The sequence below is a fragment of the Falco cherrug genome, chromosome 5, assembly GCF_023634085.1.
Source record: "Falco cherrug isolate bFalChe1 chromosome 5, bFalChe1.pri, whole genome shotgun sequence".
Lineage (NCBI taxonomy): Eukaryota > Metazoa > Chordata > Aves > Falconiformes > Falconidae > Falco > Falco cherrug.
Window position 1 is genome coordinate 25,699,453 of NC_073701.1, and position 17,005 is coordinate 25,716,457.

General features: G+C 41.8%; 1 protein-coding gene across 4 annotated transcripts in view; it reads right to left on the reverse strand.

The window, feature by feature from the left end:
• The window catches only part of DENND5B (DENN domain containing 5B), a 118,983-nt gene that overhangs the window by 60,030 nt on the left and 41,948 nt on the right, over positions 1-17,005 (reverse strand). For 2 of the 4 annotated variants that reach the window (XM_055711740.1, XM_055711739.1), the window contains exons 2-3: positions 9,847-9,912; positions 3,073-3,182 (exon numbers count right to left, since the gene is read on the reverse strand). In XM_055711740.1, coding sequence (XP_055567715.1) covers positions 3,073-3,182; positions 9,847-9,912 — 176 coding nt within the window. The remainder of the gene's footprint in view (positions 1-3,072; positions 3,183-9,846; positions 9,913-17,005) is intronic. The other 2 variants (XM_055711738.1, XM_055711742.1) reach the window with 1 other exon arrangement.

Here is a 17,005-nt window from a genome sequence, read left to right on the forward strand (position 1 = left end):
ACAGGGTCTGAAAGCTTTGCCTGCTGGTGAAGCTGGCTGGCTAACGGCAAGGCGGCAGTCAGTTCACCTTTATTGTATCTTTATATAAAAGCATACTACCCAACAGTACTGCTCAAATGACAAGATTCTGGTTTCCAGAGCACTTTTCATTTTTAAACATATCCATCAGCAGAAAAATGTGGAATTAAGCCATACTTGCAATAAGGCTTATAATCAACATGGTTTGTGAAAATAAAGGGAAGCTGCACAAAGACAGACAAAGATGTCAGCTAATCCATACCCCATCTCTAGAACTGATAGGTAGGAGGTATTTTTATCTTTTCCTAAACATGGAGGCAGGACACACACACAGACAGACACACACACACTCTGTAGTCTCTCCCTCCCTCCTCCCCTCAGCCATCACCAGTTGCAGGTACTTCTGAACCAAAGGTCCCCTCTGGGACCACTGCCCATTAGCACTGGTTCATCTCCTCTCCATTAGATCCTCTATTTCACTTTTGAAGCCCCCGGATATTTTTCATGTTCACAACATGCCATGGCAGCAAGCGCCATACCCAAAATGCACCATGGGTGAGGGGGTGGCAAGAAAGATGCTTTTGTTTGTATTAAAGCCTGCTCCTTCAAATTACACTGGGGAACCTTTAATTCTTTCATTTGAGTACACGATGTGAAATGAACAATGCTTCCTTGGACTTCAAAAATACAGGCTAAGATTTATACACTTTGATGAACCAGAGGACTAAAATAGGAGGTTTATTTCCTAAAACTTGCACTTTCCTCTCTACTGAGAAATTAATTTTGGTACAACATACTACTTGCAGAATGACCACAGAAGACAGTATGTGACATTAGGCAGGGATAATCACAAAAAGCAGTGTGGGGGGAAGAAATACTTCCCTATTAAAGAGAACTCTGTATTTTGATACATATTTTGAAAAGGAGGGAAAACACAACTTGTAGGCAGCGTGATTGCCTGGGACTTCAGGGGGTTATTTTTAAAGTGACAGGATGGTTTCAGAAGGCAATTGAAATTCCTTAGGCATCCAGCAAAGCCAGAGTTCTCACAAGTTAACGTTCAAGGATTTATGCATTTTCTTCTCTGAGGAAAATTGCTTCTGGAAGCTCACATAAAGCAAACACATAGGCAGAACTAATACAGCAAGGCAAGATCAGAAAGGCCAATAATTGCCTCAAGGGATTCTGCGGAGGTGGATATTACTTTAAATGATGTTTCGGATCAAAACAATAAAGAAGTTTTCCAAAAGATGATTTAAAAGACCATTAAATACTGCTGCTGTTAGTAAATGCTTCTTTTTTTTTCCCTCCAAGACACACTGCAAATGAAAGATGTGTTCTTCAGCTATATGGTTTCAGCTGAATGCAGCTCAGTTCAATTATTTTATTTTAATAGGTCTCCTGCAGGTTTTAGTATTCTATTTTTGTCCTGTATGATCACATTTCATGAATACTAGACATTTTCAGCTGTAATGTAAGAGACATATAATGCAGCAATTCCAGCTATAACCTCTTGCTGCCCTATTCCTGCTGCGCACCCCTCATTGCTTCTCCTCTGAGCACCCCCACTTCAAAGGCAGAGCTGAAAGGCGTGAGTAGCCTTGGTAGCAGAGTTATTACCATCTTAAGTGTGCTGATGAAGCATTGTTCTGCGTCCTCTGTGCCTTCTGTATAAGCAAAGTGATGTGGAGACCTGCCCCAAACGCTGCACCATCTCCATCAGTGCACGTTTGGAAGCAGAGGACAGAAATCCCCGGCTGTCAGCAGGCAGGAGGAGTGGGCAGGCTCGCCTCTGCCCTTCTATGCATGTGAATGCCACAGTATCAGCTCTCTGTGTCACCGCTACTTCCAGCTCCTGTGTTTTCATTTTAAATATTTGGCACAATGCTAAACAATAAAATTCAATGGAACTTGAGATGAACTACAGATTTGTACATCTTCATGATTGCAGGGAACTTCCAAATGCACTTTTGCATTGCAAAAGCCATTTTATTGTGAGTTTTATGTGTTCCCTGTCACTCCATGTCCTGGGTGAAGACCAGGAGATTCTCTTGACTTCACACCTGCACCATACAACAAGGTTGGTTCTGTTTTGAAGTAGCTAGTATGTAGTCCTAAACCTCCTCAAATGCAAAACACATCTAAACCAGACTGGGGGGTAATGGGTTCCCCAATTTTCCAATTTTGAGTTAGACCCAATACACATTTTTGAAAACAGCTGGAAGCAGTAATACTGTATAATGTTACTGTTTCAACATCTGGTTACTTCTAAGTTACACAACAAATAGCATTTTCTGTACTGGGAAGCACAAATACCAGTAATCTGTTGTCTTTGTCAGGACATGTTTTAACAAGTGCTGTGGTGACTTTGGAAACATCCCTGGAACATCAACTCATTAGGAAAATTTCCAGTTGATCATTGGTCTTTCAATTATCACTGCCCCTGCTCCAGAAATTTTCTCCTCCCTCCCCTGTTCACATGGGACAGCCACATAGACACTCACATCAAATTTAGCTGAGAGCAAAGAGATGTACAGAAGATGCACTGGTGCAGAGATGCCATTAAAAGTGACTACCAAACAAAAGCTGTGGTTTAGGCAAGTTCCAGCTTCTGTGTAAAGATTCCTCTCTCCCTTGCTATATGCAGCATCAAGAGGTTTTGTATTCAAAAATTCCACATGGCTATTAGTATCTTGAAAATTCCTTGGTTTGCCTCCTTCCTACCTGTTGATATGTATCCTTGGTGACCACACACTTCTCACCCACTCACCGAGATGGGGCTTAGACTTGTTTCATCATGCATTAGACTTAATTAGAAATAATGAGGGAAATGCAGCATTTTACTTTTGTTGTGCCTGAGAGTATTCTGTATTTGCACAATACTTCTTCCTCTGCATCTTTTCAACCAGCATGCCTAGTGGGTCTCAGTCCATGCTCTTAGTCCCAGCAGAAGCACCTTGTTCATCACATCACAAGGGCTGGTTGTAAACAACCCAGGAACTACTTCAGAGGTGAAATCAGGAAACAGCTTGAGAAGAGAGCTTCTCTACGTACCATGTTGACAGCATCCTGGTCAAAGGGGTTCCACTCGATGTTCTGAGGATAATGGGCCAAAACTTTGGACTTGAAGGTTCTTCTTAAGGGACTCTGGTCAAAATTCTCTCCTGCAACAAATGAAGAAATAATGAACTGTCACAGCAGTGAGGCTTCAGAGGTAGCTGGCCTGAGCAGCTAACTTTCACTTTTTTGTGCATGTGTGTATGTGTGTGAAATCTCAAGGGCATTTTCACTCCCAACAGACATACTACCTTTTAAAAAAGAAAAAAGATGCCCATTCAGTCTGACGTTACCCTCCTTCCCACAAACTCTTACTACAGTTGCAACATAGCTTCCAGCTTAGCATTTACAGCATGGAAATTTATTGTTAAGAGAAAAATTACTGCTGCGGTATTACATAAAAAGACCCTGCAATCAATTGAATTCCTTACCTTCCCCTATAGCTTGAACATCTAGAGATGGCTTCACTTAGATGCTGAAAAAACACTTGCCCTCAAGTTTGTTAGAAGCTGTCTTACGGTCAATAAAAAGTATGAGCACCTTCCAGCTATCATAAATTATTCAAGGACTCATTATAGATCTTTTTTATTATCACAAGTGCCATGTGAAGATAAAACATCTATTTTTCCTACACCAAATTTCAAGGACAGACTTTTTCCACACAAAGAATCCAGCAAGTGCAAAGAGGAAGATTGAAATTAGACTTCAAGCAGAAATGCATCCAGTTATCAGCATACAAATAGTGTATTTCACAGCGATATTGTTAATGGAGTTTCCACCACTGGACGCTCTACAGTATGCAACACTAATCAAAAGAAGAAGTTCTTAAAATCTATTAATCATATTACCATCTACTACACTTTTCTCAGGTATCAGGTTACTAATTTCAGGTTTCTTGCTTTAAAGACTACAGGTGGGTCTTTCCGGTTCTGTTCCTTTCTCACCTGAGAGATGAATGTGATGAAAGCCTTAAGTTCACAATGTGAAACGCTTTTCACCAAACCTTGCTTTGCACCGAAAAGCTCACTTTGGGACTTCTTAGCGTTACCTAGATATTTTTAAAAATATGCTACTGAAACAGAATTGAATTTCTTTTTTTAAATGAAAAAATTATTTCTCTTTATACTTAAAGACAGAATGAACATTTCATTAATGTTTTTAATGAGAGGTTATTTTGGATGAAAAAATACTCGAACGCTTGGCAAGCTCTAGACAACTCACCATTCCTGCAGAGAAGTTGAACTACAGCTCACTAACCCCACTAACCCCTCTCTGAAGGCAACACGGACTGGGGGAGTATAATTTGTGCTTGCTGCGTTCTGTATGACGACTTGGCCTTCGTGCAGCTACCGGCCTCCGAGTGGTGTTGCAAAATTCACAGTTCGGCCGTTACCCGAAGGTTTCTGAGGCCACAGCCATTTGGCACGTGCCCTTTGCTCCTTGTGAAGTATGGTCTACACAATCATTTGGCGCAGAGTGAATTATCCCAAGGAAATTTCTGTACAACCTGATAGCTGAAAGCAGAGCTTCTCAGTCTTTGCCTGGCAGAGCTCAGGATGTGCAAATAACTGTGGGGAACACAAGATAATGGGGAAAACACATGCAGTGGCAGTTCACAAGGTAAAAATTACCCAGGTGAACTTTTAAGACGGTTGAAAACCATTTGTTGTATGAAACCCTTAAACATCTTTAACGTAGATGGCAGAACCTGTGTTGTCTCTCAGGGGCTGCAGTGCCAGGGCCATCGCAGTGGCACCTGCACAACAGGGCAGGAGGAGGAAGAGGAGGTGAAGGTCAGGCATTTCTTACACCAGTGCCAACCACCCGCTTGGTCAGGAAGGGGAAGTGGAGGCTTATGCCGGAGCTCCCCTCCATGAGGACATGTGTAGGCAGGTGGAAATTCCTCGAGATGCGTGAGTCAGCTGTGCTGGCTGGTGGAGAATAGCTAACCAGCTCTTCCAACAGCACTTTGCTCTCAAACGCTTTCAGAGAAAGGGTTTGAAATCTTTTCCTTCCCAAGACATCTCTGAGATTTTAAAGATACGGGTATTTTGATACAATGGCTCATTTTTAACACAGGATTTAGACACACTGCAGCACTACTGTGGTTTTTTTTAGCACTATGTCTGTCTCACTTAACTTTGGTGGGTAACCATGGGGGAGAAAAGCAAATAAGCTTGTACAGGGATATTTTGTGCTTGGGAGGAGAAAACATCTGAGATGATGCAACACTGCAGCCATATTTCCTGGGGCAAGAATAAATGGAAACAGTAAGATGTGAGGAGCTCTGGCAGGGGAATCCACCCTGCTTCTGAAATTGCTCAAGGCAAACCAGCAATCCAGCAAAAGTGTATGCATCACAGAAATAAAGAAAACAAGGTATCTGCTAAACTGGATCAAATTTAAAGACATGTCTGGGTTTGGGTTTAGCTGATCAGCTCATCACATCTACCAAACTGGACCAGACTTGCCACTGGCTGCTGTGGCAGTCCAGAGCACAAGCTCTATGAAGATCCTCTGCATGCTTGGTTTCAAAGCTCAGACTGAAGTATACAAAACCAGAGACCATTACTCTATTACAGAACATGGCAGTAGAATAACCTCTTATTTTTATCCAGAAGTTCTTTGCAGAAGCTTAAAGATATAATGTCATCCACAGATTCCTAAAGTTTCACAAAATAAAAATCCTAACAAAGCCAGCAAAAATTATCTCTCCAGGTATGTACTTAAACATACTTGGCAACATTTTTAACTCTTAGTATCATACAGTAATTAATGTGCTTGCATAATCAAGTAAATATGCATGAGGTTATTTCCTAATTAGATCTTTAATCTTTCTCACATCTGACACAGTTTACATTGCAACCGTGAATGAGCAGAAAGGCAGATATTTGATGCTAAATGCGTTTGGTTGCTTATACTGAAAGTTTGAAGAGCACCTGGGTGACTTCATTAAGTTTGCTGTCACTAACAGCAAGTGATTGCGGGAGTCCAAATTTCTTTAAAGGTTTCCTTTTTCCTGACAAAAAAAAAAAAAATGTTACTGTAACCTGATGGATGCTAATAGGCTACTTCGTGCGGTTCAGAGACACTCATCACCTCGGCAGTTCACCGGCTGAGCCCTTCACGGGTTTATTGGAGACTAGTTTTCCACTCTATATTGTATCAGTGTTGTAAAAACACATTGCGCCTGAAAAATAGCCCCCAGTGATGACAGTCAACAACTAAATTGATTCATCTTCTGGTATTAGCACACAACTGTAAATGGGACTCCAGTAGCAATGTACATTAATCACGTCATTTACTGTTTCTACTGCCTGTGCTCACTTATAGGCACCAAAGACACTGGGGTAGGCTTTGCCCTGTGTGCTGGGCAAGCTCAGGAGAGCCCTGCTTCTAGCCCACCAAAGACATGGCATCTCAGGGAACGTGGCTCTGTGTGCTCAGATGGAATGGGACAGCAAACTGCATAGTTTTCACCTAAATAACTTCCACATACACCCGGAGGTGGAGGGTTACATACCCTGTAGCTTTACCTGTCTGTTCTGTTGCACAGCCTACGCTTGTGGTGGAGCAGAGCGGGTGGCTGGTACATGGTGCTAGGTGCTGTCTTGCCTTTAACCTGTTCTCCAGTGTTAGAGCAGCACTGGCAGGCTCTGGAATCATATCACACTGCACAGAGAGATTTGGGAAGGGGTCCTGGAAGGCCTCTCCATGGGAAAATATCCTCCTCTGCTAGTTTGGTGGCTCAATTACTGACTAATCCCATCAGGTAAAGTTGTACTTATCTCCAAGCTAGACCAAAACCTGCATCACTGGGGATATAAAAGCAGGGAAGTCCTTGATTTTTTTGCTGTTCTCGTTATTGAATATACTTCATCTCCTTTTCCCTATAAACGATCCCCCCATTTTGACGGGCAATACTCTGGCAGCATCTGGACCCAGTGGAGAAGAACAAGACATATTTGCCAATAAACTCAGGGTTTCAATCAGCTTTTGGAAAAGACAAATAATTTGCATGCTGCTGCAAATACTCGTGCAGTTTAGACGACAGACACATCTAAAAAAGTGTTGTTTATGAAGCATTTGAGAAATCCAGCTTCCCCAAACCAGCAGTAATGATGTCCTAGTAGGCTGACAACATGGATTCATTTTATCCAGAGAAGTAAATGGCACAAATAACTTACCTTTGCAGAGTCTCTGCAGGGTTTGCATTTTACTACTGTGGTTTTTTTAAAAAAAATAAATTAAAGGTAAAATACACACACAGAAAATACAATTTTCTCAATCAGGGATCACGAGACAAAAGAGAAGAGCCAAGAAACCACACTGGAGTAAATCAACAGGTCATTAGCTTGAAAGGACATGACATCGCACGCTCCATACAAAGCTGCCTCCTGGGAAGCCAGGCAGGGAAAGCTTTTAGAGGAGATGCATAATTTAGGAAAGAAACTGTATAAGCATATGACAGAAAGTAGCCTGCGTGTCAGGGTGAAATGTCATCGTTTGGCCAAACTAGCAGGAAACACCCCGACTCTCACCAAAATGAGATGAGAGACGTGGACTGTGAAGCCAGCTCCACATGGACAAGCAGCTGGAAAAGAACCACAGGGAGCAAAACCTTCTTGGCAAACGTGAGGGAAGGGATCTGGGCCAAAGGATACCTGATATTATCAGCTCTCAGCCTTGGTAGTTCTGAACTGCTGAGTCACATGTGGCAAATAAAATTTATTTAGCTGTTATCCTAGGCAAACAGTGAATTTTCATTAAGTCTACTACGTGCTTTTAAGTGCTTGCTTGCTAACTTCTTGAACAGGAGTAGCAAGGCACATTAAAAATGAAGCAAGTATCAAATGCAAATTGAATCCATATTCTAAAATATTAATGGCCAGATCACAGTACTATGAATACAGACAGAAGCATCGTACTTGATGTGTGGTACCTGTTCATACAAACAGTACATTTCATAGGGTAAGCTGCCTCTCAGAAGCAAATAAAAAAATTAGTTTTAAATTTAATCCCTTTGCTTTCAGGATATTAAAAAAATAATAATTCAAGAACTTCTCAAAAATTGTGGGTAAAATATGTCAGACTCAGGTTTCATTTCAATTGGGTACTACATCCTGTCTAACGGTACTTCTAAACGACTTGTGCTTTCCCTTTAAGGCACTAATTTTTAAAGGGACATTTAGTTTCAAATTAAAAGCAAATGGTGATTTGATGGATGCTTGATCCAGAAAAAACATGCTAATTTCATTTCAAAATGAAAAGATTTCTCAAAATTATTAAAAGCCTTAACTATGTTTTGGATGAAGGATACAATTACTAGGAAAATGCAGTTACAGTTGCAAAGTAAGGTTGTCAGTCACGATGGCTTTCATATGAGTGACGGTATTTAAAAATCTAGCCATCTTAAGGTTTAAGTAGACCTGTTTTAATTAATTATCACAGCTATAGAGGCTGTGTACCATATAGGCAGAGGCATCCTCCACCCACACCCTCTGGTCCAGGGAATGCGAGCTATCTTTTGCTCCTTCCAAGCTCTGGAACGTAGACAGGAATGCTTGTGACTACAGAAATAAAAATATCTTTTATTCCTTTAGAGGAATGTACTGGGAGCATGACTATGGACAGTACTGCACCTCATGGCAACAACCTCTTTGAAGGCTATTTCTAATTAGAAGTGTTCAGAGCATCCAGTTATGTTCTTTCCCTGCAGCCTGAACTTTGTTAAGCTTACCGGATAATTGGATGACCCTGCACGAGAAGCAAGTAATATACAAGGTGTGAGTGAGAAAACAACGTGGGAACAGGAGTAATAGTGCTTGGCTGGGAAGCAACAAAGCTGTTAATTGTCAGGTTCAGGAACCAGTTACTTTTAGTGCAGAAACCATGCTCTGCTGCTCTTCTTCTGTGCCTTACAAGACACCAAGGTGGCAGTGACAGGCTAGTAGGAGTTCAAGGACATTATCTCAAGGGTGCTATTTCTGACTATGTATTCTCATAATCTTACAACAGAGGAGAGAAATTATATGAAAGGGAGGACTGGGACAAGGCAGACAAAACAGTTTTCATTCCAAAATTCTAAAATCTGTGTTGCCTTTAAGATGGTTGTGACTTTTGGGGTGGCTGGGGAGGGGTCAGGGTCTAACCTACGTCTTGCATGTCAATATGTAAAGGAATTGGTGGATCATATTCAAGCGGGAAGCCATAGCAGGCTGTGTACGCTATCAATACATCTAAATGACTTGGCTTTTTTTTTTTTAATGGGTGTATGTCTGTGTGGACCTCACTAATACTGCTATTTAAATCTAGACTGCAAAAGATGCTTCCTTGAGGTGTCAGAACCTTTAGGTCTCTGCAGCAGAAATTGGTGGAGCTAGACCTTCCATTACCCTTTGTTCACAAATCCACATAACCAAGCTTCGTTGGATTTCTGGGTAAGTGCCCTCTAACAGGGTCTCATGCAAGATATTTTTCAGTCTGTATCAAGCACACAAAGATCCAGCATATTGTATATCCACCAATATACCTGACACCACTAGTGGCATTTTGTTGGAGAGGGGAAGCACATCTGCCAAGAGAGCTTCAAGAAATAGAACTTAATTTACTAGATATTGATTTAAATTAGGTAAAAGAGTGGGAAAAGTCCAGGGGGGTTGGTTTTGGTTTTGAACTCTGGCCCTTAATTTGATTCAAGGGGAATTAGAAGACTGAAAATAAAGAGACAGAGAGGGCCTGGTGATTGTTTTGTCCTTAACCCCTCTTTACCTGAGGTTTTGTCTGCAGTATCTGAGTTCTTGCCATGGAGATCTGCTTCTAGCCATTTGTACAAGACTACACAACATAACAAACAGAGATAAAAAAAGCAAGTGTGAACAAAATGAAAAGATATATAAATGCACCGGGGAAGGGAAAAAATGTGAACCAGACATTAAACACTCCCCCTTGCAACCTTTCATTCCCCCACTACTGGCAAAGGGTAAATCCATGTGACAAATAAAACTCTCCACAACTGTATTACTATAAAGGTGTTGAACACAATGACAGATATTGCAGAAATACTTGCCAAAATTAGTAACAAGATTAAATTCTCAGTACTTCAAATAGCATGCTGCTGTACAGCGTCCCTATTATGAAAGACATCTTTGTTCATATATTGAGCCATTCCAGAATCTGTGAAACTCAGGGGGGAAAAAACACCAGTTCTTCAACTGGTGTAGAACTAAACCCATGAAGTTATATTTAGTATCATACTGTTGGCTATATTGTTACACCTTCAATCTGTACTGCATGCCATTTCCAGGACTTACTGAAGTTACCCAATACCTCTATTCATCATTTCTGTCTCATAGTAGGGACCAAAATTTGAATAAGCAAGCTACGTCTAGAACCTGAAGGAACAATCTTGTCTTCCTGTAACAGCTACCCCAGTAGGTACTTCTAATGGAAGAGCTTCCTGCTAGCATGTCTAACAGGTTTCTTCCAACTGGTTTTCTCATCTACAGAGAAACCAATATGTTTTCATAGATGCCATGGCATTCCTTCATCAAAAAAGTCCCATTCACACAATACGCAAAGGCATTACACAATCCTCCTCAAGTTAAATCCATTTTTATAAACCTGGAGCATATATTAAAGCTGCAATACCTTTGACCTCTCTGGTCATTCAGTTTCTAGGTGTAAATTCAAAGTATTTCCACCATGACCTCCTACTTGAGCGGTTAATCCAGGCTTCAGTTCAGAGGACCCAGATAATTCTGCCAAGGCTGTATTTTCTGGGAAGGCAGCCCTCTGCAGAGGGCACAGGAGTTCTTTCAATAAAGATTTTTAGATGTGAATTTTTATTTTAGGACAATTTTCTTGTTTCTTTATGAGGCACTTGAAGATAACCCACATTCAAATCTGCAGGATTATGTTTTTCCACTCCAGGTGTCTTAAGCTACTTCATTCTACTTTTGAGCTGTTTGAACTAAAATTTTGCATAAATATTTAAATTAAAGGAAACTAAACAAACAATTGCCAAAGCTGGAGACTCCCCCTGCGGATGGCCCATACCCATGTTGCCTTTACAAAGCTCTCTGCCAGGCTGTCCTCACAGCTCTCCCCAAAAGTCCTTTACAACATCATCAGTCAAAGAGAATTTGGCACCAAGCTTCTGTGGACTTAGTGACCACCTCTGCAATACGAAGAGTGAAAAGGAAAGACATAACTCATGAAGGGATGCATAACCAGATGGTCCCAGAAGCACCGGGACAGGTTCTGGTTTTGCTACCCATTTCAGTATTTTGACCATTTATCATCATCAACCATATGGCTAAACAGTCAGAGAAGTTATGTAAAATCTCCTGCACAAGAAGTCAAATGACAAAAGATCATTAACAGCGATATTAATACAGAGATACCAACACTGTTGTACAGCCTAATTCTTTATATAAACACAAGGCAATGGAATACGACTATTGCCGCAAATTAATTACACTTAGAAATGGCTCAATATTTCAAAAATCCTTTTCTAAAGGAAATTTTTTCACCTAAAAGAGTTATTCACAAGTCTAAATAAAGATGAAAAGGCTCTAATGTGAGTAGTTTAGTTTATCATTATCTTCCTTCTGACCTTGATTAAAATACCTATCTGCCTACAGAGTAACATTACAGCACAAACACTCTCAACTTCTTAAAATAGTCCCAAGTGCCAGCTGCCAACAGACCATCCCACCACACTAGCAAACAAGTATGAGTTACACATCCCTTTTACATAAAATTGCATCATAATCTTGTCAAATCCAAAAAGTCATGGTTTAAATTATGTCAGTTTGGGTGATTTTTTTTCAGTGGGGTGGGAGGAGTTTAATAAATAGGTACCCAAGGCACGGTATGCAATTACCTTGGAGTCTGTCCCCAGGTGCTGGAACCTATTAACAAGACACAGTGGAGTGGGTGTAAGACTGGACCTACACTTATAAATATAGGGAATTTTTTACACCTCGGGCCTTTATTTTCTCTAGAAATCAACACGCGTGGAATTCACTCATTCTGTTGGTGCTGCCACACTGCCTTTCCAAGCACAGACTCCCAAGCCACTGCTAGGTGGTACACAGAAAGAGTGTCCCAGAAATCCTTGGTCTGTCCTGTTTATATAGAGCAAGTGGCATATTTGCTTTTTTATTGCGTTTTTATATTCAAATCTGCTTGAACACTTGACATGGAATGAATGAGCATTTTTACTAATAAAGAAAACAATTTGAGCGATGATTACAAGTTCATTTAAGTTTCATACATCATTATTCTTAAATTGCCTGCTAAGCTTTTGGTTAGTTACATAGCATAGGAAACTGAAGGGAAGCATAGCTACACAAGCACAGGAAACGGAAGGGTATGAAACCAAACCCATCTCTCAGTTCCCGGAAGAATATTGACAATGTTCAAGCAGAAGCAAAACACCAGCTCAGGTCCTTCAACATAGCAGGATGCCAAAGCCCGTCTGGCGAGGGGATCCCTGGCTTTGGAGCCACAGGCACCTGACTGCCGGCTTGGGCTGAACTGCCAAGGAATTGAGGACATTCTAGATGCCATCACGTCCTCTGCAAAGCTTGGATGGATTCCCGCTCATTGCAACACCCGTTTCTCAATCCTCATTTCATGTGTTCACCTCCCTCCATGGACTGAACACAGAATGAGGTATCCAGTCACTCCTTTCGCACAGGACGCATTTGACACTTGTGCTTTCTACTCATTTCAAGAGCAGGATCAAATTCAGAGGTACCTTATTTCATGTTAAAACATGGTGCCACACTCTCAGACAGGTTTTGGAAATAGGCACTCACAAACAATTTTCAATTCAAATGAATCTTAAAGCAGGTTTTGTCCTCTGCTCCACAGGGACACACGTGGTACAAGAGTCTTGTCTGAAGGTCTGCTTTATTACAATTGGTATTCCTGGAGATGAGAAAAGGGGGAGAAAAACCCACAAACCAACCCGCAAAGAACCAGAACCTGTCATCCTAAAAATCCCTCTACTGTTACTATTTAGGTTTGTGTATAAGAACGCAGGAAAGAGGGGAATTTTCCAGTAAATTTTGCTTTGGGACTTTTTTAGTACAAGAACAGGCAGCTTTATTCTTATATTACAGTGCATTCAGTTATCTTTTAAACTGAGCCATATTAAGATAAATTTTCTAAACCACTCTGCAGTGCACATAATATCACACACCAATATTAGCCTCCCTTGTCTCATCAGGATGGCAAGTTTCAGGTGTTCTGTTACTCAAAGTTAGAAGGTTTCACCAAAGCTGTGTTTATACAACAGGAAAGCGTGAATAAATTCACTGATAACACCTTCTGCCACCCTAATTAAGCTTGGCTTGCAAATCAGTACAAGAAAAGAAAGAAGCTTAACTTGGCCTGGACCACTTTCAGCACTAATCAACTTTGACATAAACGGAGCATGAAGATGCTTGAATAGTCAGCTACGCCTGATTTGGGGTTTTGCTTTATAGCAGCTTTCTTTTTACCCATCTCGCACAAGCTTGAGGCCTTGGCTCCCTGGACTTAGCTGGGCAATAGACTTCTCGGGTTTACAGGAACACCTTGCCTTCTCGTCTCCTCAAGAGCTGTCCCTTGCTGTGCTGAGCCACAAAGAGGATCCAAAGGACCCACGGTTGGATTTTCATCAGCACTCTCCAGAAGCACAGGCTGTGGTGACCAGAAGGAAGCTATCCCCAGTTTCTGAAGAAGCTTTTTCTTTTCTTCAAACAGCAAAATCCACAAGCCAGCGGTGGCACTCAAGCTGGCTACTTAGAACTCAGGTGTTCCCTGAGCAGGCACAGCCTCCTCACATCCCCTGAAGATCCAGCCCACACCTGCCAGGTTTAGACAACTCATTAGAAGTGGGTTAAAAGGTGGATTTAGAGAGGGTGCACCCAGACATAGCTTCTCACTGTACTGAGTTACTTTTTTTAGCACACCCTTTACAAGCAAAGAGTTACAGCAAGGCAATGCTCGCCTGTCAAAGGCTGCAGCTGCTGAGCTTTTGTGAAAACTTAGTTATAAGTGGGTTTGATGGGAAAAGGGTCTGACAAAGAAAGAACTTTGCTTCTTGTAGTCAGGAAAGCTCTTTCATCAGCATGAAGTATAAACACTCCCTTGTGTAGCACAAACTAATCTCTTTTAGGATTTTTTGAGAAACTGCTGTTTAAATTGCTGCCAATAAATAACTGTCCTTACGCCTTACTCTGAGAGGAAGCCTTCAGTCAGTTTTCAACAGCTGAATCCTTTCAGAAGGAGAAAAAAAACCAAAAGCTTCCTGCACACTGAAAAGTCATAAGAACCCACAGGCAAGGCCTGAAGTTACCAGAGCTCCCGAATGAGAAGGGTGGTGAGCAGGAATGAAGATGCAGGCAGACAAGGATCTGCTGCCCGCACAGCCATATTGGTCCCCAGAGCTGATGCTTCCACTTAAGAGCTGCCTGAGAAACCATTTCAGTTTGGAGATTGCTCTCAGCTGCTTCAGCCCAGCAGTACTACAATAATTGGAGATCAGCATGTTGCTGCAAATGCTTCCACTGTGGGCAAACCTGCCACTGAAGCAACGAGACATCCATACAACATGCTGGATGACACAGTTCTTCCTAGCTTTGAAAAAGCAATGGAGTTTTGTCAACTAAAAGCATCAGAACTTTGTTAAGAGGCAAAAATACCATCAGATTGAAAGAAAGATCAGTTCTTGTAACTCTTCAGTTAAAATACCGCTTCTGCCATGAACATCTTTGCAAGAACCTACATGTCTTGGTCAATACCACCTGCATTTAGAAATTGTTTGAAGAACAGGCTGCTACCAGTGAGTTTACCCAAGGGATCATTAAGAAGCTGTCAGCGCACAGGAATTGCACATCTAAGCCACATGAAAAATAGCAGTTACGCTTAAGTAAATCTTAAGTAAACCATGACAGCGTTAGGTTTTTTCATTGCAGCAGAGCTATATATATCTCAGACAAAGCATAAACAACCAGATTTAATTTATGCTTTATCACTGCTGACCATTCTGTGGCCAGTTTCCAAGTATACTGAAAATACAGAGAGCTGAAATCAAGACTCAGTCCCCATGCCACAGTAGTGTTACCATTCAAATCCAAAGGCATGGACCAATGCTAATTTCTGGATCCAAACTAGACTCCAGATGGAAAACTCAAAGCACAGCAGTGTTTCTACCATGCCTCTAGGTTTAGTTCCAATCCTTTCTAAAGGGGAGTCCAGAAACAAAATCCTTTGGCTTCCCTTAATGCCTTGGTGAGTATCGTGCCAAAGCATCTCTGTAAAGGTGGACCTCAAATGAGGCGGCCAGAAAAATAATTGTCTCTGTGTTCAGCTCACAAATGCCCCTGCACCTCAGACCCTTTCTTCCCTTGTCCCACTCATCCCCACAGATGTCTGGAAATGAGTGTGATTCTGCAGGTGTGTTCCTAACCTTCATGCCTCAAAAATGCCACTTCAAGGCATCTATCACATTTCCTCTCAGGTGAATTTTGGGGTTGCTTGCTTTCCCAACAGCCCAGCCTCAAACCCCAGGATACACCTTCCACTGCCATCAACAAGATCTCTTAAAGAACACAGGTAAAGTCCCACAAAATGATCAAAAGGGGTCAGTGCAAAGGGCTCTGTATCTTAGAAGTCTCTCCTTTGTCAAAGCTCAGCAATGAAAATCAGTGTCTTGCCCCCTCTCCTCTCAAATTTCCGCTGCCCCTCCAGTAAAAATCCCTCTGTAGAGCAGTAGATACCCATGTGAAAACAGTATATGCTTTAGGAGTGTTTTGAGACCGTAAAGGTAAAAAGACCCTGGAGAGCCACAAAAGGGAACAGGGAACATCTCCTGGCCTGAAACAGGGTTGGAAAGAGCCAGTGGGACTCTGAAATGGGAGCTGGAGAGAGGCACATAAAGGAGAGAAAGAAATCCAAGTCCACTTTTATCCGAAGTGCCTATTTTGCCCATTATTTTAGCACCCTGCTAGTAGACATGGAAGCAGCAGAGAACAGAGATCTAAATAACCCTAAAATTACTTGGCATTTGAGCAAGTGTTTCCTTTCTACCACTAATCCATTCATCTCTTAGTGCCTGGATCCCAGGTTGACTGGCATGCTAAAAAAAACATAGGTAGAACACATGTAATTGCTCCTCTAATTTTTAAATAGGCGTGAGTTGTCACTGACTATGGAGAGGCTACTTCAAAACCAAGACAGACAGAGCCACCTCAACCAGACACAAGAGCCCTCCTGGCCATTGCACACAACTGTTATTTCTGCACGAGATACATTGCAGTATTTTACACTTTCCTTTCACGCAAAGGATGATTTTATAGAGTTAAATAGAATGCTTCACATAATGGAGCCATATCACGCTGTTTTGGAGACCTCAGTAACTGTTTGAGCATACACGGAGTATTTCATACTGAGCAGATTAAGGCTGGATTAGGCACAGACCACACCGTGGCTGAACTCACTGTAGTACTGTTGTAGTTTAAACCCAGCCGGCAACCCAGCACCATGCAGCTTCTCGCTCACTGCCCCTCACCCAGAGGGATGGGGAAGAAAATCAGAAAGGAAGGTAAAACTCAAAGGTTGAGATAAAAACAATTTAATAGGTAAAGCAAAAGCCACACATGCACGCAAAGCAAAGCAAGGAATTAATTCACCACTTCCCATTGGTGGACAGGTGTTTGGCCAACCCCAGGAAAGCAGGGATCCATCATGCCTAATGATTACTCGGGAAGACAAACACCATAACGCCAGCTGTCCCCACCTTCCTCCTTCTTCCCCCAGCTTATATACTGAGCATGACATCATATGGAATGGAATATCCCCTTGGCTAGTTCGGGTCAGCCGTCCTGGCTGTGTCCCCTCCCAGTTTCCCCTGCCCTCCAGCCCTCTGGCTGGC